The 25,870-nt window shown below is 41.6% G+C and overlaps 1 protein-coding gene across 2 annotated transcripts in view; it reads right to left on the bottom strand.

Moving 5' to 3' along the window:
• Positions 1-25,870, bottom strand: part of ACMSD (aminocarboxymuconate semialdehyde decarboxylase) — a 61,385-nt gene that overhangs the window by 29,477 nt on the left and 6,038 nt on the right. The window contains exons 2-5 of one of the 2 annotated variants that reach the window (XM_029934677.1): positions 24,652-24,696; positions 15,189-15,285; positions 10,877-10,926; positions 2,931-3,167 (exon numbers count right to left, since the gene is read on the bottom strand). In XM_029934677.1, the coding sequence (XP_029790537.1) occupies positions 2,931-3,167; positions 10,877-10,926; positions 15,189-15,285; positions 24,652-24,696 (429 nt within the window). Of the gene's footprint in view, positions 1-2,930; positions 3,168-10,876; positions 10,927-15,188; positions 15,286-24,651; positions 24,697-25,870 lie in introns of those variants that run through there. The other variant, XM_029934678.1, reaches the window with a different exon arrangement.

The raw sequence follows: 25,870 nt of genomic DNA on the forward strand, positions 1-25,870 counted from the left end.
CTGAGAACTTACCATGTGCCAAAGCTGTTTTAAGAATTTTACAAGTATTGATTAGTTTAATCCTTTATAAGACAAGTGCTTTTAAAAATTGAAATACAGGGGCGCCTGGGTGGCTCAGTCGGTTAAACATCCGACTTTGGCTCAGGTCATGATCTCACGGTTTGTGGGTTCGAGCCCTGTGTCGGGCTCTGTGCTGACAGCTACCTCAGAGCCTGGAGTCTGCCTTTGGATCCTGTGACTCCTTCTCTCTCTGACCCCCCCTGCTCGTGCTGCCTCTCTCTGTCTCTCAAAAATTAAAAAAAAACATTTAAAAAAATTGAAATATAGTTGACACATGATGTTACATTACTTTCAGGTGTACAATATGGCAATTTGACAACTCTGTGTGTTACACTGTGCTCACACAAGTTAGCCACCTTCTGTTACCATTCAACTCTATTATAATATCATTGACTATATTCCCTGTGCTATACTTTTCATCCTCGTGACCTCTTCATTCCATAACTGGAAGCATGTACCTACTCCTCTCCTTCACCCAGTTTGCCCATCCCATACCCTCTTCCCCTCTGGCAGCCATGAGTTTGTTCTCTGTGTTTATTGGGTCTGTTACTGTTTTGGTTTGTTCGCTTGTCTTTTAGATTCCACATATAAGGGAAATCATATGGTATTTGTCTTCCTCTGACTTATTTCACTTAACATAACACCTTCTGGGATGAGCACTGTTATTACTTAATGTCATTTTACAGAGAATGAAACTAAGGCAAATAGAGGCTAAGTAACTCACTCCAGTCTTGTGGCTCATAAATGGGAGAGGCAGGTGATCTGCCACTAAGTCTGTCTGCATCATCCTTGTAACAAGGTCGTTTTTGTGCTTGAAAACTGACCTGAGCATGTATGGTTGGCTTCATTCACTAAGAAGGGTGGTTTAGGAGATAAAGGGGATGGTTAGACATGTTGGAACTCCAGGATAACCTTGAAATGATAAAATTAACTTAGCTCATGGTAACTCTTCTCATTTGCTCCAGCTGTGTTAATGACACAAGTTAGAGACTAGTGAAGCTGCCAAGTCTGCTAACCAAGCAAATGTGCTGCCATCCCAGGATATCACAAGTCAGCCAGGGCCGGATGCTCTTCTGAATCCCCTGAGAGACCAGCAGCTCCCAAAACAGCTTATTTAGAATGAGTGATGGGTTGAGCCAGTCATATGGAAAATATCCATTTGGACGGCAACTGGCAGCTCTTGCTTTTTGAGTTCCTTAGTAATTCATAAACCCAATTCTAGTGAATAACACAATGACTTGCAGCTTATTCACATTGTGTTGAAACAACTTGGATGCACAAGTAAATAAATCCTTTTTCAAACCCCATTAAAGTTTCTAGAAAACATTCATTGCATCAGCTCAGCCACTATAGCCAGTAATCTTCAGGGAGTTCAATATTTAGAGGAACATTAAATCTTTCATATTATTTAGAAGGCAATTTAACAGATACCCACTCCCCCAGCTGGTAAGCAGCATCCACAGATAACAGACATAGAAAAATTTTTGCATGTCTTAGAGCTCAATAAATATTAAAGGAATACATAGATGATCAGTGATTACAGTGCCTGACAAGTCCACCTACATCTATTTAACGCATTATTGAAAACTTTCCATTTACAATGAAAAGGATAGAAAACAATGCTGTTACAATTCTAGGAGAGAAGAAATAAGAAAGTGCAATTGAATATAGAAGCATGCATCTTGATTCCTGATACTAAGAAAAGCAGATTTAGTTGCAGAAAGAACAGCAGGGTGGAGGAAGACTGGTAGAGAGGACCATCGGACTGTGGACACTCTAGGTGGATACTTAAGAGATGAAAATGGCACTGAGTTCCTAAAAATATACTTAATAATGCAATATTTTAAATATAGAAAGTTGTAAACCCATGAACCTCCATATATTCACCAGTTAGTTTCATCAAATGTTAGCATTTTGGTGGCTTTGTTTTGTGTTAGGTATTTTAATTACACATTTTCAAAATATGTGGCTTAGAAAGTATCTTAATTGCAGACTGGTTAAATAAATGAAAACATATCCATATGTTGGATTTAAAAATCACACATTGAGAGATTTTGATTTATATTGGAAATTCTTGGTTAGGATACAAAAATCACATGTGTAGTAGAATTTAGATTTTTAAAAATTTTTAATGTTTTATTTAGTTTTGATACAGAGAGAGACAGAGCATGAGAGGGTAAGGGTCAGAGAGAGAGGGAGACACAGAATCTGAAGCAGGCTCCAGGCTCCGAGCTGTCAGCACAGAGCCCAGCGTGGGGCTTGAACCCACGAACGTGAGATCATGATCTGAGCCAAAGTTGGAGGTTTAAACGACTGAGCCACCCAGGCACTCATAGATTTTTAAAAAATATATGCAAAAGCAGCAAGAAAAAAATCAAATGAAATATATATCAACAGTGGCAATTAACCTTTGGATAGTGGGATTGTGGATTATTTATGTTTTTCTCTTTATGCTTTTCTGTATTTTCCAGGATTTCTTCAAAATCACTTCATAATTTGAAAAAGTGTTTTTTTTCTAAAGCAAAATAATTTTTTTTTTGCATATCACTAACATAGTCTTTTACACCATGGCTGTGATGAGGGTCATATTTTAGCTTCCAAATGAAAGAGTAGTAAGAGAGCATGGGGGAATGGAAAGTAAGAGATTTCCCTGAGCCAACTCTGGACTGATCAGAGACCCATTTCTACCTGTCCTTCCTCTAGGACATTCCTTTTGAGAAACTGTCCACATTTCCTGCTATGTGTAGCATGCCATCAGGCATCTTTCTCTTCCACTACCAGGGGGGTGGCACACTGATGTTCTGTCTTCCAGCACTGAGCCCAGTGTCTGGCCCAGCTGCACAGTGGCTGAGTGAGTGCTGCATACTCACTGTGTAGACGGGGAAAAGTTCCTTTGTGTTCAGGTCCCACTCGTTGATGTGGGAGCCGATCTGGACCCCAGGAAAACCCAGCTCCTTGACACAGCGCTCCATCTCCTTGACGGCCAGCTCAGGGGCCTGCATGGGCAATGTCCCCAGACCCACAAACCTCCTGGGGTGCTTCGCAACGGTGGCAGCTAGGTCATTGTTTAAAAGCTGGCACAGGTCCAAAGTGTCCTGAGGTTTGGCCTGGTAGAAACAGGTAAGGGAGTACGATATTGTTCAAAATCTACTTCTTTAGTTATTTTCTCTGAGCAACACCCTTCTTGGGCTAAACTATTTGTCACTCTCCCTGGCTTTACCACTCAACAAGCTGGAGCACAGATTCAGATAAGCACTGGCTACAAGGAACCTTGAAACAGATCATTGTAAATGCAAAGAAAATGCTAGTATATTGCTGATTAATTAGAAAAATTGAAACTATCATTGGGAGGGATGGACACAGTTACTGGGCCTGCTGTCATTCTGTGAAAGAGATGGAACGAGGATGGGTCACACTCCCTGACCCAGCCCAGCTCAGACAAGGGCCTGAAGGACTGAACACAGAGCACTACAGCTCCTCCAGGCAGGAGGCTGGGCCTGGTGAGTGCCCTACACCACCAGCAGCACACCTTCTTGTCATGCCTCATCATGGGTCCCCGCCTGTCCTCATCTGCTTTGCTCCCCATCCTTCCCATTGACGGTGACACTCAAGAGTTACCTTAGCAAAATGCTTAATGCAGATGGTTGGCTCTCTGTTTCCCTGTCTCTCCCTTCTTCGCTATTCTCTTTCCTTTTAACTTCACCCCACTGCCAGGAATTTGGTACTCCCCTGAAATTCCAGTTGTCCAGTCAAATGGTATGCAGTCTTATAAGTTTGGGCATATTGAAATCTTAGGGCATTTTAATTTTATTTATTTATTTATTTATTTATTTATTTATTTATTTATAGTTTATTGTCAGGTTAGTTTCCATATAATACCCAGTGCCCTTCCCTACAAGTGCCATCCTCCATGTCCATCACCCTCCCTCCTCTTTCCCCCTCCCCCTTCAGATCTCAGTTTGTTTTCAGTATCTAAGAGTCTCCATGATTTGCCTCCTTCCTGCTCCCTAACTCTTTTTTCCCCCTTTCCCTCCCCAAGGTCCTCTGTTAAGTTTCTCCTGTTCCACATATGAGTAAAAACATATGGTTATCTGTCCTTCTCTGCCTGACTTATTTCACTTAGCATGACACCCAAATGACCAGATTTCATTCTTTCTCATTGCCATGTAGTATTCCATTATATAGATAAACCACATCTTCTTGATCTGTTCATCAATTGATGGACATTTAGGCTCTTTCCACAATCTGGCTATTGTTGAAAGTGCCGCTATGAACATTGGACTCTAGCAGTGCTATTGCTGGGTCATAGGAGAGGTCTATAGTTAATTTTTTGAGGAACCTCCCACTGTTTTACAGTTTACAGCTGTAACCTGTTTACATTCCCACCAACAATGTAGGAGGATGCCTGTTTCTCCACATCCTCGCCAGCGTCTATAGTCTCCTGATTTGTTCACTTTAGCCACTGTGACTGGCATGAGATGGTATCTCAGTGTGGTTTTAATTTGTATTTCTCTGATGATGAGTGATGCTGAGCATCGTTTCATGTGTCTCTTGGCCATCTGGATGTCCTCTTTGGAGAAGTATCTTTTCATGTCTTCTGCCCATTTCTTCATTGGATTATTTGTTTCTCAAGTGAGGAGTTTGGTGAGTTCCTTGTAGATTTTGGACATTAGCCCTTTATCTGATATGTCATTTGCAACTATCTTTTCCCATTCCGTCGGTTGCCTATTAGTTTTATTAATTGTTTCGTTTGCCATGCAGAAGCTTTTTATCTTGATGAGGTCCCAAGAGTTCATTTTTGCTCTTGATTCTCTTGCCTTTCGGGATGTGTTGAGTAGGAAATTGCTGTGGTTAATGTCAAGGAGGCTGTTTCCTGCTTTCTCCTCTAGGGTTTTTATGGTTTCTGTCTCACATTCAGATCCTTCCTGCATTTTGAGTTTATTTTTGTGTATGGTGTAAGAAAATGATCTGGTTTCATTCTTCTGCATGTTGCTGTCCAGTTCTCCTAGCACCACCTGTTAAAGAGGCTGTCTTTTTTCCATTGGATACTCTTTCCTGCTTTGTCAAAAATTAATTGGCCATACATTTGTGGATCCAGTTCTGGGTTCTCTATTCCATTCCATTGGTCTATGTGTCTGTTTTTGCGCCAATACCATACTGTTTTGATGATTACAGCTTTGTAGTAGAGGCTAAAATCTGGGATTGTGATGCCTCCTGTTTTGGTTTTCTTCTTCAATATTACTTTGGCTATTCGGGATCTTTTGTGGTTCCATACAAATTTTAGGATAGTTTGTTCTAACTTTGTGAAGAATGTCAGTGCAGTTTTGGTTGGGATTACATTGAATGTGTATATTGCTTTGGGTAATAGTGATATTGTAACAATGTTTATTCTTCTGATCAATGAGCATGGAAAATTTTTCCACTTTTTTGTGTCTTCTTCAACTTCTTTCATAAGTTTTCTATCATTTTCATTGTACAAGTCTTTTACATTTTTGGTTAGGTTTACTCCTAGGTATTTTATGGTTTTTCATGGAATTGTGAATGGGATCAGTTTCTTGATTTCTCTTTCTGTTCCTTCATTATTGGTGTATAAAAGTGCAACTGATTTCTGTGCGTTGATTTTGTGCCCTGTGACTTTGCTGAATTTGTGTGTCAGTTCTAGTAGGCTTCTGGTGGAGTCAGTTTTCCATGTAGAGTATCATGTCATCTGCAAAAAGTGAATGTTTGACTTCATCTTTGCCAATTCGTTGCCTTTTATTTATTTTTGTTGTCTGATTGCTGATGCTAGGACTTCCAGCACTATGTTAAACAACAGTGGTGAGAGGGGACATTCCTGTCGTGTTCCTGATCTCAGGGGGAAAGCTCTCAGTTTTTCCCCACTGAGGAGAAATGGCTTTTATGATGTTTAAGTAAGTTCCTTCTATCCTAACTTTCTCAAAAGCTTTTTTTAAAGAAAGGATGATATATTGTCAAATGCTTTTTCTGCATCTATCGGCAGGATCATGTGGTTTTTATCTTTTCTTTTGTTAATGTAATGTATCACCTTGATGGATTTGCAAATATTGAACCAGCCCTGTAACTCATGAATGAATTTCACTTGATCATGGTGGATAACTTTTTTTATATGCTATTGAATTCGATTTGCTAGTATCTTGTTGAGTATTTTTGCATCTGTATTCATTAAGGATATTGGCCTGTAGTTCTCTTTTTTTGTTGTTGTTGTTGGATCTCTGTCTGGTTTGGGAATTGAAGTGATGCTGGCTTCATATAATGAGTTGGAAAGTTTTCTTTCTATTTCTATTTTTTGGAGTAGCTTGAGAAGAATGGGTATTAACTCTGCTTTAAATGTGTGGTAGAATTCCCCAAGGAAGCCATCTGGCCCTGGGTTCTTATTTGTTGGGAGATTTTTGATAACTGATTTAATTTCTTCATTGGTTATGGGTCTGGTCAGATTTTCTATCTCTTATCATTTGAATTTTGGGAGTGCATATGTGCTTAAGAATTTTTCCATTTCTTCTAGGTTGTCCAGGTTGTTGGAATATAATGTTTCATAGTAATCCCTGATGATTGCTTGTATTTCTGAGTGATTGGTTGTAATAGATCAATTTTCATTCATGATTTTGTCTATTTGGGTGTTCTGTTTTCTTTCTGAAGAGGCTGGCTAGAGGTTTATGAATTTTGTTTATTTTTTTTTTCACAAAACCAACTCTTGGTTTCATTGGTCTGTTCAACTGTTTGTTTGTGGTTTTTTTTGGACTCTATATTGTTTATTTCTGCCCTGATCTTTATTATTTCTCTTCTTCTGCTGGGCTTGGGATGCTCTTGCTGCTCCCCTTCTAGTTCCTTTAGGTTCTCTGTTAATTTTTGAATTTGTGCTTTTTCTTGTTTCTTGAAATAGGCCTGGATTGCAATATACTTTCCTCTTAGGACTGCCTTTGCTGTGTCCCAGAGATTTTGGATTGTTGTATTTTCATTTTCATTTGTTTCCATATATTTTTAAATTTATTTTCTAATTGCCTGATTGGCCCAATCATTCTTTAGTAGGGTGGTTTTTAACCTCCATGTTTTTGGAGATTTTCCAGACTTTTTCCTGTGATTGATTTCAAGTTTCATAGCATTGTGATCTGAAAGTGTGCATGGTATGATCTCAATTCATTTATATTTATGGAGGGCTGCTTTATGACCCAGTATATGATCTATCTTGGAGAATGTGCCATGCACACTCGAGAAGAAAGTGAATTCCCTAGCCTCGGGATGTAGAGTTCTAAATATATCTGTCAAATCCATCTGTCCCAATGTGTCACTCAGGTCTATTGTTTTTTTAGTGATTTTCTATCTGGTTGATCTATCCATTGCTATAAGTGGAGTATTAAAATCCCCTGCAATTAGCCCATTTGTTTCAATAAGTTTGTTTCTGTTTGTGATTAATTGTTTTATGTATTTGGATGCTCTTGAATTTGGTGCATAGATGTTTATAATTGTTAGCTCTTCCTGATGGAGTGACTCTGTAATTATTATATAATGCCCTCTTCATCTCTTGTTACTGCCTTAACTTTAAAGTCCAGTTTGTCCAATATAAGTATGACTACTTTGGTTTTCTTTTGACTTCTAGTCGCACGATAGATATTTCTCCATCACTTTACTTTCAGTCTGAAGGTGTCTTCAGGTCTAAAATGAGTCTCTTATATACAGCAAATAGGTGGATTTTGTTTTTTTATCCATTCTGCTACCCTGTGTCATTTGATTGGAGCATTCAGTCCATTTACATTCAGTGTTATTATTAAAAAATGTGAGTTTAGATTCATTGTGTTCTCTGTAGGATTCATGCTTGTAGTGGTGTACCTTGTATTCCTTGCAACATTTCCCTCATAGAGTCCCTCTTAGGATTTCTTGTAGGGCTGGTTTGGTGGTGATGAATTCTCTCAATTTTTGTTTATTTGGGAACACCTTTATCTCTCCTATTCTGAATGACAGGCTCCTTGGATAAAGTATTCTTGGCTGCATATTTTTTCTGTTCATCACATTGAAGATTTCCTCCCATTCCTTTCTGGCCTGCCAAGTTTCATTAGATAGATCTGTAACCACTCTGATAGGTTTCCCTTTGTATGTTATGGCCCTTTTATTCCTAGCTGCTTTCAGAATTCTCTCTTTATCCCTATATTTTTCCAGTTTCACTATGACATGTAGTGCTGAAGGTTGATTCAAGTTACGTCTGAGGGGGGTTCTCTGTGTCTCTTGGATTTCAATGTCTATTTCCTTTCCCAGATTGGGGAAGTTCTCGGCTATAATTTGATCAAGCACCCCTTCAGGACCTTTTTCTCTTTCTTCTTCTTCTTCTTCTTCTTCTTCTTCTTCTTCTTCTTCTTCTTCTTCTTTTCTTCTTCTTCTTCAGGAATTCCTATGATATGGATATTGTTCTGTTTGATTGTATCACTCAGGTCTCGAATTCTCCTTTCATGCTCCTGGATCAATTTCTCTCTTTCTTGGCTTTCTCTTTTTCTATAACTGTGTCTTCTAATTCACCTATTCTCCTCTCTGCCTCTTCAATCTGTGCAGTGGCCACCTCCATTTTATTATGTACCCCATTTATAGCATTTTTAACTCCTCACGCTATTTTGAAGATTCCTAGTCTTTCAATAGCTTCTCTGATGACTTCCATGCTTATATCAAGCCCAGCGACTAATTTCATGACAATTGTTTTAAATTCTTGCTCAGTTATGTTGTTTATATCTGCTTTGAGCAGTTCTATGGCTGTGACCTCTTCCTGGAATTTCTTCAGAGGGGAGTTCTTTTGTTTTGTCATTTTGACTAGCTTTCTATCTCTTGTCAGTTTTAAAAGCTTGTTATGCACTCTGCATCTGTGAGTATTGCTCTGTTAGCAGAGGCTCACTGACTGTCCAGGGCCTGTCCATTCAGGAAGTGTTCTTTTAATGGTGTCTCTTGGTTTCTCTTGTTGTGCCTTTGGTTTTTTTTTATTTCCCTACTCATTAATACTTGAGACTCTCCACCATGCGTACTTTGGTTTTTTTTCTTGAGTTAGCCCTGAAAAGGAAAACAGACAAACACACAGGGAACAAAAGCACACAAAGGCACAGAGAAATCAAACAAACAAGCAAACCAAAAGGGGAAAGAAAAGAAAGGGGGGCAAAACAACAAAAGACAAAGGACAGTCTAAAAGCATAAAAGCAGTGGAGGGGAGAGATAAGAATGAGATAAGGGAAATATATATGATTAACAAGAATTGATTTAATCATAGCAATGCATCAATGCATTGGGCTGGGGGGTGGCGGGGAAGGAGAAAAGGAAAAAGAGGGGGAAAAAAGGGCAGCTCTCCAGCGCAAATGGGCATGGTTTGGTCTAGGTAGGTCTTGCCTCCACTGCAGGTCCTGCTGGCTGCTCCCTGAGGCCCTGCCTTTGTGGTTGTAGGGAGAAGAATGGTGACACCCCAATCCCTTCTTGAACCAAGCATTGCAAGTCACTCTTTTGGGTCCTACTCCTTATGCAGCAGGTGGACCAAGTTGTTTTTTCCAAGCCCTGCCCCATTTCCAAATCCTAGTCCATGCACTTTAATGCTACCCCCGAGATGTGATGTACTCCTGCAGGCAGGCAGCTTCCTAGCCAGGATCAAGTAGGGGTAGGTGGGGAGCAGTTTCTCCTGCTTCCACCTGGAATTGGTGCACCTAGCCCAAGGAAAAGCTGCCAGCTAAAGGGGACGTATCTCTTTCCCTGCACATTGTGGTTATAGATGAGATGATAGGATCCCTCTTCATCCTGCACTGAGGTTTTTCTCTTCTCTGGAGACAGCTCTATGAGCATTTTCAGCCTTTCTTTCTCTTCCTCTCTCCAGGGCTCTGCGTGTTCTCTGTGGCTCTGTGCTGGGGGGCTGGAGCTCTCTCTGGGCGGCCCATTTTTATTTCTCCAGTTCGCACTCACTCAGGCACATATGAGGCTATCTTTGTGGACTCTGTATTTTCTTCCCACTCTTGCAGATCAGTATATTGTGGCTTCAGTCCTTCTTAGTTTGATAGATGTGGGCGGGCGAAAATTACAGAGCTCCCTAATTCTCTGCCATCCTGCCCCTCTGGGGGCATTTTTATTTTAAAGAATGAATCTAATCACAGGAACAGATAAAGACTAAAACATTAATTCTGGACTATAAGCACAGGTAGGGGAAAAGTATGTGGGAGCAGTGTATTTCCATTGCTCCTTAAATCACAGTACATATGAATATTTACTTGGTTGAGTAGACACTTAGTGTACCCCCAGGTATGTACAAAAATGACCTTCCACGGGCTTGTGATTATGCCTGAAACTTAGCATTTGAGACTTAATCACTTGGGGGAAAGGCATCCAACTGCAGAAATCTTATTTCGAACTGTATTTTTTCCTGGGAGAGGCAACATATGAGGTTATTATTATCGCTCTCACTCCCCAATCATTGTCATATCACAATAAATTGGCTTATCAATTACTCAGCAAGGCAGTGCAGGAATGAATCATGAGACAGGCAAGTTCTGATGGGATTAAGGTTGAGTCTACTGCTCTGTTCAGTGGAAATATAATATGAGTCACACACTGACATGTGGCCACTAACTACTGTTCTCAACCATGTGGGTCTAGAGCAAGAACATGACTAGGAAGAAGGCCTGGGAGGTGATGCTGCAGTGTGAGAAGCTGGGGATCCCTGCTGGTCTCTAAAGAGGAGGAGAGTTGTTGTTGGTGGGGTGATGTCAAGACTTTAGGGATCTGTCTACTCTCTAGTGAGCCTGACTCATCTTCCACCCACCAAGGAGATGATTTCAGGTTTCATACTCACCCAGTAACTAAACATAACAGGAACTGTGGAAAGAGCTTGCACCGTCACCCCTAGACACAGAAAGAAAGGCAAAGACAATAAGAAGAATAGTCCAAGCAGTCCTGCATTTCCCCAGGCCCATCTCAATCTCTGTCCCAATCTCCCCTCCCCTGCTGTTCCTCTCTGTCTCCCTTCTCTCAGGCTCTCTGCTGCAGGCCTCCTTACCTTTTAGCCTCAAGTCTAGGGGGAGGGATGGAGCCTGGACAAAAATGACAGCATTCAAACAAAAATTAATTTGCCCCATTTGTCAAAAGCTATTTCTACCCTCCTTCCTGTGAAGTTTTATTTAAGGAAGACATTTCTCCATTAATTCTTTCAGAGCTTTTCATTTTAGGTCATGGGTGACAGAGAGTTTCTCAGCCACCTTCTCTTTTAATTCATCTCCTAAGTGAGCCTGAGTGGAGTCTCACTGTCTGGAATGGAATGCCCAGCATGGGTCTCTGGATTTGACCCCAGAATCCAGCAACCAGAATGCCTTTAAAATCTATTGTCTTCAAACTCCTGGAGCTGGGTTATTAAGAGAGATGCTGCCAAATCGAGCTGGTTCCTCTTTCTGCGTTACCCACATCAAACCTACTAGCCATTCCTGTTAGCTCTATTCCACTTCTTTTCATGGCCTGTCTTTCCCTACTACTACCTGGTCCAAGTCACAAGTGTACGTGGTCCACTGCAGAAGCTTTAAACTGGTCTCCCACCGTCATTCTTGTTCTACAGTTTGTTCCCTACTTGGAAATCAGAGTAAGGGTTAAAACTCAGATAAGTCACTTCCTTGCTTAAAACTTCCAAGGACTTTTTATCACACTTAGAGTAAAATCTAGACTTGAACATGGTGAAGGAGGCCATACACAGGCTCTCCCAGGGCTTCCATTGCTCTTTGTTGGCCTCCTGCCTGTTCTTTGGAGTGCTTTCCTGCCCTGCTGTTCCACCTGCCTGGAATGCTCTTATTTTGGCTCATCATAGGATGGACTCCTTTTCACCCATTGTTCTTGGTTGAAATGTCAGCTCTTCAGAGAGGCCTTCCCCAACTCCAGCCACTCTCTCACCCATTGTTCCATTCCTTTCCTTTTTTTATGCAGTCTGTCACTACTGTGCTTAGTGGCTCACTCTGGTTTCCCCTCCTTGAAGGTAAAACCCACATGAACCTGTCTGTATCTCTAGCATACAGAAAGGTGTCTGGCATGTAGAACAGATCCAATGAGTGAAAGAATAAACCATTATGTAGTAAGGACTATAGCTGACAGTGTTTGGTTAGAGAGCACTGTCAAAACATTGTCACAAGATTAATATTTACGTTCATTGATTAGTAGAAAACAGATGAGCTCCTTTCAATTGTAAAATCTTTACATTTTCCCTAAATATTTTTGCTTACATTGCTCTATTTAATTTCTGCAGTTTGTAGATTAGATATAAGGTCACATGGCTTAAAAGTGGTGGAATAGGCTCCTGTCCAGTGTTGCTCCATCCCTACACTCCAGTGGCCATTGCATGTCATATATCTCATATTAGCATGAGAAATTACACAATTTGTGAGTTGGTTGGTTTGGATACATATTCTTCAGTCTCTGGGAACTGAAAGGGAAAACAACCAAGTCTAATCCAATTGAAGCTTATAGGTTTTAAAAGAGGGGTTTTTAAACCTATAGCATAGCACGATGTTCCCCAAATTTACCTGTTGATTAAAATGGTGAGGGATATTGTTATAGAGCAAATGCCTAGGCTCTCCTTTGGACATTCTGATTCAGTGGATGGGGCCTGAAAAATAATTATAGCAAGTGCCACAGGTGATCCTTGTCCTGAAAGAGGTTTGGGCAAAGCTTTTGTTGTGGAATCAGAGAAACAGCCTTAGGTACAATCCTAGTTCTGCCATTTATGAGCTGTGTGATCCTGAGGAAACCACTTAACCTCCCTGCACCCCTTAGGTAACAATAGGCACTGTCTGGGATATTGAGGGAGGATTAAATGTGAGCAGGTATGTGGTCACATCCCTCTGACTTCTCTGGGGCTTTTAGCCTCCATCATGGACTGTGAGATCATGACCTGAGCTGAAGTTGGACACTTAACTAACTGAGGCACTCAGGTGCCTCTCAATCTTCACATTTAGAGCAAAACCTTGCTCTTTGCTCTAGGTCCAGGAAGCTTGTTCTGTCTGGCTCCCCCACTACTCAATATACATCTAGAATAGGGGCATATACTCTTATCTTCTGTGGAATGGTCTACAGAAGTGCTTCAGACTTTCTGCAAAGTTCAATTAGAATGCCATTTATTTTTTTATTTTTTAACTTTATTTATTTATTTTGAGGGAGAGAGAGAGAGAGAGAGAGAGAGAGAGAGAGAATTCCAAGCAGGCTTTCTACTGCTAGCTTAGAGCCCAGTGTGGGGCTCGAACTCACGAGCCTATGAGATCACGACCTGAGCCAAAACCAATAGTCGGATGCTTAACCAACTGAGTTACCCAAGCACCCCTGAATACCATTTAAATATACTTTTAATTGTTTAAAAAATATATATAAAGCAGTACCTGGCCAAAAGTATCCTAGACCAAATAAAAAAAATATTTTTTAATATTTATTTATTCTTGGAAGATAGAGAGAAGGAAAGGGGGGGGAGAAAGAATGAGCAGGGGAGGGACAGAATGAGAGAAGGACATAGAATATGAAGAAGGCTGTGCTGACAGCTCAGAGCCAGATGTGGGGCTCGAACTCATGAGCCATGAGACCATGACCTGAGCTAAAGTTGGACACTGAACCTCCTGAGCCACCTAGGCGCCCCAATCCTACTCCAAAATCTAACACATTAGAGACTATCTCCTCATTTGGGGCTCACAGGTTACTCATTTTGTGCAGACTTTGGAATAAAATGTCTTTTGCTCCCTCTGTATATATTTTAAGTTCTTATAAATTTGTCTTTGATAAAGAAGATAATCGTTCTAAGCTGCTCTTTCATTTGTGTATATACATTATTTGTTTTCTGGTTTAAATCTAGACCACCAGTGACAGAATTTAGGCCTGACAGTGTTGTGGTGGTGAGTTCCCCATCACAGCCTATGGGCACGGCTCTCACATGTCCAGAAGGCTCAGTGCAGCTTCTTGGAGCATAGTTTCTCAGGAGGCACAGTCAACCAAGTAGGAATAAGTGAAACCACAACATGGCCATCATACCTTTTTTATATAGTCTTGAAATTTTTTTTAAGTTTATTTTGAGACAGAGAAAGAGACTGGCGGAGGGACAGAGAGAAAGGGAGGGAGAAGAGTCCCAAGCAGGCTCCACACTGTCAGTGTCGAGCCTGACACAGAGCCTGATCTCACTAACTGTTAGACCATGACCTGAGCCAAAATCAAGCTTTGGATGCTTAACCGACTAAGCCACCCAGGTGGCCCTGAAATTTGTTTAAATTTGGAGGACTTGTTTGCTTCTTGCATATAAGATAAGGAAAATCAAGCAGATCTTAGAAATTGTTAGTGATTCATTTTTGAAACAAGAATTTCTTAATTCTTCTCTCTTGGAGTTCTGGATTAGTGTTATTGTAGAGTATTCTGAGATTATACAAATAACTTTCTTTTTAACTATTACCCTTTCCACCCCTTACATGTCAATGAGGATGTTCTGTGTACTGTATCCTGAGATAAACTATAGAAAGAAAATGGATCCTGAATCTGACTAAGCAAGCAATTGGCATCCTTAATCTGTACATTTTAATTTTTGCTGTTTTAGTTGACTCTATAGTAAGTAAAGGCATTTGAACTTAAACAGTTTAAAATAATACCACTTTTATCTTTTTGATGATATAGCATTCTACCTTATTTTTTTATTTTTTTTAACATTTATTTATTTTTGAGAGACAGAGAGAGAGAGAGACAGAGTGTGAGTGGGGGAGGGTCGGAGAGAGAGGGAAACACAAAATCAGAAACAGGCTCCAGGCTCTGAGCTGTGAGCACAGAGCCTGACGTGGGGCTCAAACCCACGAACTGTAAGGTCATGACCTGAGCTGAAGTTGGCCACTTAACCAACTGAGCCATCCAGGTGCCCCTATAGCATTCCACTTTAAAACAGGATATACCTAATTTAAAAAAACTTAAATCCACACTTTAAAAATATTGTAAGTGGAAGATCCCCTCCCTCCCCCAGCAAAGCTGTAATAGTCTGGCTCATGGAGAAAAGGCAATCAGAAGCTGTTGTCACATAAATCACACAAAGTTGTGGTCAACAGATTTTAGAGACAGACATTCCTTTTACATCAGATGCAAACATTACTAGCATTTCTTGTCATAAGTACCTGTTCGGTCCATTTCTCTAATGCGAACTTCTGGATCCCAGCAATTCTCTTGGACCACTCTGAAGACCTTCCCATCTTTCAGCATCTTTGCTTCTCCCTAGGACCAAAAACTCACATCAGCCAAAGGTGACTTAAGCTTGCTTATTCTTCCTTGTATGCTTTGGAACATGGTTCTCCCCTAATGTTTTCAGGGGTTTTTACTTAATCCTCAAAGAAGTAGAAGTCTATTCACTTAACAGGCCTCAGCTTTTCATCCTCATGCCTTAATGTTGGCTTTGAATCAAAGGGGTATGCTCTGTGAGTGTCTGTGGCTGGACACAGAGAGAACAAGCTCATGGCCATAGCCTTTTGGGACTGCATACTGAGGATGGCTGGTCACCTTGCTGATCTGAACTGCTGGCTACAAGACCTGAGAGGATGGCCCAGTGTCTGGACAACTCCAGATCCATAACATTTTAGATTTGGAAAGGGCCTGTAAGATAGACATCTAGTCCAACCGTTTTGTTTTATAGAGAAGTGACAGATGGATAGTGACAGTAAATGATTTATCTAACAGAGCAGGTCACTGATGTCAACACCTGCAGTAGGAGGCAGGCCATGAAGTGAATCACTTTAGTAGCATGTATCAAATTTGATGCTGAGCTCCTGGCTTCCACCAGGCATCATGTCTGCCTGTGTGCACTATGTTTAATACTCAGTGCAAGGGGTCCTCTAAATTGAACTTCTACTTGTGATGCCTAAAGGAAAGGGAAAGGTTTGATCCAGGTCTCGAAATCAGAGTGATCAGGTACAAATCATCATCCTACCCCTTACCAGGTAGCCTTGAGCAAGTTAAACACCTCTGAGACTCAGTTTTCTTATCTTTAAAATAGGAATAATAATGTTACTTACCTTAAAGGAATGTTGTAAGGATGGAATGGATAATCCGTATAAGGTACTGACTGGAGTATCCGACACATTTTAAGTGTTAGTTATTCTGAATATTTGCTATTAATGATGCATGACTAATTAGAAATGAGGCTATCTCCTGATATTCCTCTGCTTTGAGGGTACACCTGTGAGGTGCTTCAGGGCCTCAGGTTTGCCTTTGGGTCCTATATGATATGGCCTAGTGGGCATGTGGTGATCCAAGGCCTTGTGCTCTGCTTGATGGAATCCTCTGCCTTCCTCCTCATCCTCTTTGCTTGATCATGAGTTGCACACAACTCTTGCCATAGCTTCCTTCTCTTCCATTGATAAGACCTTCCCTGCCTCCTACATGGAGAAAGCCAACTACTTTTTAGTGGTATCCCACTCATATCTGGCATGCATAAGTAAGACCTCACATCCATGTTTTCATTTCTTTTTAAAAATTTTTAATGTTTACTTATTTTTGAGAGAGAGAGAGACAGAGTGTGAGCAGGGGAGGGACCGAAAGAGAGGGAGTCACAAAATCTGAAATATGCTCCAGGCTTTGAGCTGTCAACACCGAGCTCGAACTCATGAGATCATGACCTGAGCTGAAGTCAGACACTTAACCATCTGGGCTACCCAAGTGCCCCTTTGTTTTTATTTCTGATGGCTGTGGAAAAGGTCAGTGAGCAAGTGACTTAACTGAGATAGATATCTACACCTTGGCAGAGTTGAGTCTCTGGACGTCAGAATCAATTTCATTTCCCATCCCTTGCTGACCTTGGCAGCATCTGAACAACCTTCACAGATTGGGGAATCTCCTATGAGAGTCTTGGTGGAGGCAGGTCCCAGGCTCCCTTTGATAAAGCCCCAAAACTCTGATACTTGCTTTCCTTGCCCCAAGGTTGACCAGTCAATGCTTGGGTTTTAAAAAAGAGCAAGTGATGCAAAAAGACAGGATTAGTGAATTTATTCTGCCAGTGATGCCAGCAGTGGCGACATGCTGAGTCCATTGGCAGTGATACCAGTGGCAGTGTCCAGTGTCCATCTGGGAGGGAACAGCACCCTCACCAGGCTAGTCCTGTGGTGTGGCATTGGCTGTGGTTTCAATAACCTGCACATCTTACAAGTGTGGTTCCCTAGGCATGTGCAGTTCTTGAGGGGTTTAAAATACTTGCAAGAAATTCCTTCTCTGCTTAAACTAACCATTGTTGGTTTTTGTTGTTTGCCACCAAGAATCTTGAATGATTGCACAAATAGAATACAGGAACACATCTTTCCATTTGGTGAAGAAGGGAGCGGAGAGGAATGACAGTAAAAGAAAAAAATCAAGAAATAAACTTTTATTTGGCAAATTAGAGGCTTTATTTTTCTTTTGATCCTAAATAGGAAAGTGTAAACACCGTAAAGTAACCAGAACAGCTGAGTGCTGAAGAGCATGCATTCTGACAAATCTGGGTTTAAATCTCATGAAAACTCTTACTGTCTGAAAAATATGACGATTACATTTGTCATGCCTGTGGCCACCCAGCATCCTTGGAACACTTCTGTGTGTGAAGAAAGTTTATGATGGCGATTCCAGACTCCATCCACTTTCCCAGCCTTCCTTGTAGCAAGGGTACTAACATGCATGCAAAAGCTACCTTCTGGTATGGGTGCTGTCTGAGGTATCAGGCATGGCTAGAGCAGAAATGGCAGCACTTTGGTCTCCAGCCTCAGAGACTGGAGTTCATCATGAGTGTGAGCTTCCTGTCTGTGGCCAGAAGAGGCAACACTTGCATCTTTGTTGGGGCAGCCCCTCCAGGTGTGGTTGGGCATTGTGCACGTTAGCAGAGCCTCTGGGACCGATCTCATGTCCTCCAAAAGGTCTGTGAGCTGCCTTTCCACTTAAACAAGCTAGAGTGGGTTCTTTTGTTTGCAACTGATAACACTGAGTGAAACAGAAGATTCAATAATAGAATGTTAAAAAATTTTTTATATCTATTTATTTTTGAGAGAGAAAAAGAGTATGTGTGCTGGTGAGGGGCAAAGAGAGAGGGACACAGAGGGTCTGAAATGGATTCTGTGCTGACAGCAGAAAGCCCAATGCAGGCCTTGAACTCATGAACTGTGAGATCATGACCTGAGCCTTAATCAACTGAGTCACCCAGGTGTCCCAATAATAGAATGTTTGTAAAGAACTTAGCACCAGGTCAGAACACATGCTCAATTATTTTGGACGGAATTTTACCGTATATTATCAATGGCAGGGAAAGAAATTGGATTTCTCTGAGAGATGCATGAGTGAGTTTTGGTTTCAGACAAAGCAGAGCACATTAAAGCAGAAATGAGTCTTTTAGTTCAATGCTTGTGTCTTATGGATGCAGTGACTTGTCCAAGGTCATACACTGGTTTAGAGCAGGGAAAGACCCAAGTTTATGGAGCCATTTTCCACACCACCACACTGACATTGGTAATTGGTGTCTGTCTAGTAGGCAAAGGTTGGTTGCTATCATTTCCTAAACATTCTGATCTTTTGAGGGGATTGTATTCATTGCAAGGCAGGAGAATCAGACTCACTAAACTTCTCCACATCCTTCCTTGTTGCATCCATGGTAAGGCTAATGAAGAACAGCAACGGTCAGTAGAACTCTTTCTGAGTGTAAAGGACCACAGAGAAACACAGCTGTGTCCCATAATAGGCTCCCAATTCTCATTATTTCTTCAGCCAGAATTTTCGGACCTGACAGCCATTGTAAAGAATCAATTCCATGGGGTGCCTGGGTGGCTCAGTCAGTTAAGGGTCCGACTTCAGCTCAGGTCATGATTTCACGGTTCATGGGTTGGAGCCCTATGTCGGGGCTGACAGCTAGCTCAGAGCCTGGAGCCTGTCTTTGTATCCTGTGACACCTTCTCTCTCTGACCGCCCCTGCTTGTGCCGCCTCTGTCTCTCAAAAATAAATAAAAACATTAAAAAAAAAAGAATCAGTTCCTGATCCCTCTCTCTTTACATTTGGGGACCCAGTATCCTTTCAGGACTGCAAATGTGTCTCAGAGGGCAGCACTTGGTACTGGGGGTGGGACAGAAAAGTCTATTGGGTTATGTTTTTAACATTAACATTAGTATCAACTAAGATCTTAAACTAAACTAATAATCAGATCATTGGAGTCAGCTGCTCTAATTTATTCACCACCCCCTCCAAATTTTATTTTTCTAGACTCTCAAAAGAAAACAAGTTTTCTTTTCTTTTCTTTTCTTTTTAAAGAGTTCCCCAACCAATGATCGCCACCTGATAAAGCCATTTCAAATATACCTTTAATATTTTAAAAGCTGTAACGCCATGTTGTAATAGAAATCATGGTACTGCAGGAGTCAGGAGACCAGGATCCCATGTGTAAACACTTAACCTCCCAGAACTTCAGATTCTAACTGTAAAAAAGGGTTTAGAGTAAGCAATATCTAAGGTCTCTTCCCAGGATGGTGTGATGTGATGCTCAGATCCTTCTTCAGGAGTAAAAGACCTTTTCTCCCAGCTTCTGAGAGTGTTACTGAAGGCTCTGGGCTATCAGTCCCTATGGGGAGCTAGGAAGACTGCCTCAGCTGAAAAGAGTCACCTCCCTCTCTCCAGGTCCTGCTTCATTTCCAGGGCGGCCTACTTCCAATGACTGATTGACATAGAGGTGTAAAGACCCCTCTCTTTTGTCCTCCTGCACCCCTAACTTGGGACAGTTCTGAAGGTTAGCTTTAGAGCTCCTTGCAGGGTTGCCTGAGGCTCCATTGAAACATCACAGCTCAACATTGCCTTCTGTTCTATCCTGTTTCGTTCTCTTCACCTCCCGCTGGTGTCCATTGTCTGACACTTCCTGCATGCTAATTTCTGTCTCAGAGTCTGATTTCCAGGGACATTTCTGGTTTTCACATTCTAATTCTTTTTTTAATTAAAAAATTTTTTTTTTATTTTTTATTTTTGAGAGAGAGAGGGAGTGAAGGAGGGGCAGAGAGAGACCAGGCTGTCAGCACAGGCCCAATGGGGGGCCCAAACTCAAGAACCTCAAGATCATGACCTGAGTCAAAATCAGGTGCTTAACTGATTGAGCCACTCAGGTGCTCTTCATATCCTAATTCTAATACTATCCACAAATAAGTTCAAATATGGCTGGTATATCCAATGAAGAGAGCACAGCTGGGCAGGGGCAGACACACACACACACACACACACACACACAGAGAGAGAGAGAGAGAGAGAGAGAGAGAGAGAGAGAGAGAGAGAGAGAGAGAATCTGAAGCAGGCTGAGCTGTCAGCACAGAACCCAACACAGAGCTTGAACACATGAACTGTGTGATTATGACCAGAACTAAAGTTGGATGCTCAACTGACTGAGCCATCCAGACTCCCCTAAAAATGTGTTTTCAGACTCAGTGTTTCACCACCAGATTCCCATTCTCCTCCCCTTACCCCCAGTGCCACTCAGGCTATCCCGTGTGCTTCTGAGCTGGTCGGGTTTGATTAATGGCTTTATTCAGTTTTGGCCATGATCCCACATACAGAAATGTATTTTCCATTGTGACCTATTACACCCAATCTATTTATATAGATACAAACTGAGACAAAAGTTTCATGAAACAATATTCACTCTTTTAGTGAATATATTCTGCTATTCTCTTTTGTAATCTAGTTTATTTTTTAAGCTTCTCTTAACTCACAGCATTGATATCACGACTCCCTGTTGTGTTGCAGCCCATATTTTCAAACACTGACTAGATGATCCCTAGTCCTATGGTTGTACGATTCTTTGATTTCATGAAAATTGCCCCTTGTCTTGGGATCCACCTCTTCTAAAGTCCCTTACTATTTTTGTTTCTTTTGTTCAGTTAGCACAAAATTATTGCTGTCTGTGTGTTCTTTATCCACTTGAGTGGCTTCCTGGCTCCCCAGTGATGGAATGAGAAATAGAATAAATATTTATTGGTCTCTGCTCCTGGTTCCTGGCACAAAGCTCCTGAAACTCTTGTAATTTCTTAAGTGATAAGAACCCTAGGAGCATCTCTTACTTTAATATTTGGTTTTGAACCCCTGGCATAGGGCTGCTAAAACCCTTGTAAATTCCTAAGTGGTAGAGGACTAGGAGCATCTTTTGTTCTATTGATGTGACTCTGGGTAGACTCCTGGATGGCTCTTGGATGGGACTAGTCATCAGAAAGACCAAGCCATGATGAGAACCTTAGAATTTCTAGTCCCTCCACCACTTCTAGAAATGGAGCTAATAATTGAACATGCCTACATGAGAAAGCCTCCATAAAAATCCCAATAGTATGTGGTTCTGGGAGCTTCCAGGATGGAGAACACATCACAGTGGGAAGATGAATGCATCTCAACTCTATGGGGATGGAAGGTCCTGTGCTTGTGACACAGGTGAGAAACTGGGTAGGTTTTTCTTTCTTTCTTTCTTTCTTTCTTTCTTTCTTTCTTTCTTTCTTTCTTTCCTTTTCTTTCTTTCTCTCTCTTTCTCTCTTTCTTTCTTTTAAATGTTTATTTTTGAGATAGAAAGAGCATGAGCAGAGGAGGGGCATAGAGAGAGAGGGGGACAGGATCCGAGGCAATTTCTGTGCTGACAGCAGAGCCTGATGTTGGGTTCAAACTCAAGAACTATAAGATCATGATGTGAGCTAAAGTCAGACACTCAACTGACTGAGCCACACAGGTGCTCCATTTTTTCTTTCTTTCTTCTTTTTTAAAAATATTTAATCTTGAGAGAGAGAGATGAGAGAGAGAGAGAGAGAGAGAGAGAGAGAGAGAGAGAGAGAGAGAGAGAGCCAAAGCAGGAGTGGGGGAGGGGAAGAGAGAGAGGGGGACAGAATCAGAAGCAGGCTCCAGGCTCTGTGCCGTCAGCACAGAGTCCGATGTGGGGCTCAAACCTACCAACTGTGAAATCCGTGACCTGATTGGCCACTTAGCCAATTGAGCCACCCAGGCACCCCATATGAAGGAAATAATTTTGAGAGCAAAACCTGATGAGATCATACAGAATAGTATGTGTGAAAATGCTAAACAAATAGAAATAATGTGAATGTGTGTATGCAGGCATACACATGGGTATGTTTAAGTGCACATGTACACATGTCTGTATTTGTATTCCCAAGGGCCTGAAAAGCACTCAGTGGATGTTTCTCGATGCTACTGACCTATGCGTTTGTAAAGAACCCCATGTCTACCCTCTGAAATGCCCCTAGGTAATTTCCTCCCACCCCATGCAGCTCTGAAAGGAGACCATACAAATTGGCTTGCTACTTATACTCTTATTAAATACTCAGCCAAATGACAAATCATGTATTTTAGTTTTGAACAAAGCTTAGTTCATTCTAAGAGCAATGAAAAACCAAAAGTTAAGAAGAGAAATACATGGGGAAGACCAGAGAAATGTTTTGGCAAGATTTTTCAGAGAACAAGAGTCTCTGAGGTAGATCAGTCATGGGGCTGCAAAATATTTGTTCAAAGGAATGTAGGAGAACAAAGAGAAATTTCAATCCCCAAATACTAGATTTTCTCATTACTTGGTCTATAATTTCCATATTTATATACATTTGCATGTTGTTTTTCCAATGACTGTAATCCCTGACCACTATAATTATGAAAAATACAGATCCGGTTCTGTTGTGTTTGGATTTGTTTTTGAGAGAGAGGGAAGATTGTTACTGTTTTGTTCTATTTAATTATATCCAATTTTGCTGGAAATATGCAGGTAGTAGATATGAAATGTTTTGATTCCTGTTTTCTTTAGGAGATTTACTGTTTATGCAATCTTTTGACATGAAAACAAAATGAAATGAAAGTCATTCAAATACAGTACTGAGGTTACAAACTGGACTTCAAAACCAATCACAGACTGCCCAGTCCTGCATTTGGGGCTTCCCAGTGGCCTTGTGATCAGCTCCACTCAGACTGTTCTTCCCCTTCGGGAGATTTAAGGCCAGCTGAGAGCATCAGCTCCTGGGCTAGGAACCAGCACTTTTAATGGGAGGAGTGTAGCAGTGTCTGAACCAGCGCTTAGAGGGCATTCTTTAACAAAAGTGAAAATGAGTTGCCCCAGAGATTCTGATGTTCAAAACTCTTTGTTCTCCACTGCCTTCAGGATCGAGTACAAAGGCCTAAAACTGTCCTTCAAGGCCCCATCTGATGAGGTTTCTATCCGCCTCTCTAGCTCCTTCACACTATGTTGGTTCCCTAAACTCTACCTGTCTCTATTCATTTTCCACAGAGCAGGTTGTCTTTTTAAGCCATTAAGACCCTCAAGAGAATTTGCATTGCGTTGAGAATAAATCCAGACTCTGCAGCATGTCCCCAGTGTCCCTCCATGATCTGGCCCCTGCCTACCTCCAGTCTCATCTTCTACAGTCTCCTTCTTTCACTACATTTCAGCCACATTCCCTTCCTTTCTGTTCCTTGCACACAGTTCTTTCTCACTTGGTGGGCTTTGCAACTGCTATTCCGCATCCAGGGACACTTGCCCAAGCTTTTCCTTCCTATCCTCTAAGTCTTAGCTGTCTCCCTGAGCAGCCAACCCAATGAATCTTCCCGAGTCACTCCCAACCACAACATTGTTTTTTATTCCATTCTCTGTAGTGATTACATGTTGCCCCCTAGAATTTGAGCACCATGAGGACAGTGAGTATCTCAGACTTGTTCATCAGCATATTCTTGATGTCTAGACTGCTGGGTCCACCACAAAATAGGTGTCAGTATAAATCAGTGAGTAAGTAAATGAATGTCTGAGCCTGTGGTTCCCAAACTTGAGTGAGCATCAGAATCACCTGAGGCTTGTCAAAACACAGATTGCTGTCCTGACCCTCAGAGTCCCTGAGTTGGTAGATCTGGGCTGAGACCCTCAAATTTGCATTTCTCCCAAGGTACCCCTGCACATGGTAACTGCGTCTTCCCAGACCACAAGTCCTCCAGGATCTTCCCCCAGGGCCTGTCTGTGTCCAGCGGAAAAGCTCAGGAATGTTCTCTTTTCAGCTCCACCAGAGCAGAAGATGCCTCTGAAAGTGAAGTCAGACCTGGCCTCTGTGCAGTGCTAGACTTCAGCTCACTCTTAGGCCTCGTTATTTGAAGAATGCTTTGCCCCAGCCCTTCCTCCTCTTGCTTTTCCTCTTACCAAACTCATCCCTTAATAGCGATGGCTTTTTCTCCTCCTTGTCTCCAGTGTTTAATTTCCCAGCTTGTGCTCACACCTAAACTGTGCCATTTATTTGGTTGGCCTTAATATACTGTAATAAACTGTGGAAGGAGCCGAGGTCGCTTCCTTGAGACAGAGCAATAAATGCTAAAATTGATTCTAGGGCAGGAAAAAAAAAAGAAAAAGAATAAAAAAAGGATTTCTTAATGGCTTCTCAAATTGCAATTTTATCTTCCTAAATGCTGCTCTTTGAAGTCACCCTCATTTTTCCTAGTAATTTTGAGGAACTCAGTGCTGCTCCATTGCCTGCTACAAAGTCAATAAGAGGACCTGAGTTGAGGTCCATGGAGGCATGCCTGCAAGAACGTCTCAGGCTCCATATGTGCCTGGTCACATACACACTTTGGGAGAAACTCACCTTGCTGTGATGTTGGAGTTGTACCCAGCCTCCATAGCCGAATCTCTGTGGAGGAGAAGCACAGTTAGGCTCCAGGAACAAAACAATAAAGGGGTATCCTTGTAACAAAGGATCCTGAGCTCCATCTTTTCAGGTTATCACCTTCCCATTTTCTCCCCTGACACCCATGTATCATGTTTTCAATATTGATCTTAAGTCGATTTGCTTTTTTTCCTCAAATACATTTATTCAGGAAGAAAATTCTATATCATAGAAATGTTAGTTTTATCTAGTTTGCAGTTTTTAAATGAGGATTAACATCGAGGCGCCTGGGTGACTCAGTTGGTTGAACGTCCAACTTCGGCTGAGATCATGATCTTGTGGTTCCTGGGTTCAAGCCCTGCGTCAGGCTCTGTGCTGACATCTCGGAGCCTGGAGCCTGCTTCAGATTCTATATTTCCTTCTCTCTCTACCCCTCTCCTGCTTCCAGTCTCTCTCTCTCTTTCTCTCTCTCTCTCTCTCCAATACAAACATTAAAATTTTTTTTAAATAAATAAATGAGGATTAACATTAAAAGATACTTGTTCATGGAATGCCTGGGTAGCTCAGTCAATTGAACTCTTGATTTCAGCTCAGGTCATGATCCCAGGGTTGTGGGATCAAGCTTCACACTAAGTGTGGCGTCTGCTTGGGATTATTCTCTCTCTCTCTCTCTCTCTCTCTCTCTCTCTCTCTCTCTCTCTCTCTCTCTCTCCCCATCACCTCTCGTGCACAAACACATGTGCACTCTCTCCCTTTCTCTATAAAATAAAATTAAACTAAAAACTTGTTTATGTACCACCTAAAGTCAATTCACGGGTCATCAGCAGCACATGGACTGTAAGGACTACTTTCTAGGAAACACCATCTTGAACACTAAGGCTGCTCTTCAAACCATATCCACGAGTAGTAGATCAAGAAGTCAGTTTAGAGGATAGTGACCCAGACTTTCTAAAAACACAAAATAGTTTGTGTAGCAGATGCTGTCAACTGTCAACCTCCCACCTGGCTCCCCTCTCCTTAACGTTCCTGTGCATGCCAGCCCTCCTTCACCTACTGGCCCCAGCATTTCTTTGACAAGGGGCTTTTCTATTGTCACCGAAGCCAGCTTTGATTGCGCCCTTCCAGAAGGTCAGAAGTCCCAGGAAATTAGTGTCCCCATTCGTGGTCCCCCACCTGCTTCCAAATCCCTCAACCAGGG

Source organism: Suricata suricatta, chromosome 3 (genome assembly GCF_006229205.1).
Source record: "Suricata suricatta isolate VVHF042 chromosome 3, meerkat_22Aug2017_6uvM2_HiC, whole genome shotgun sequence".
Lineage (NCBI taxonomy): Eukaryota > Metazoa > Chordata > Mammalia > Carnivora > Herpestidae > Suricata > Suricata suricatta.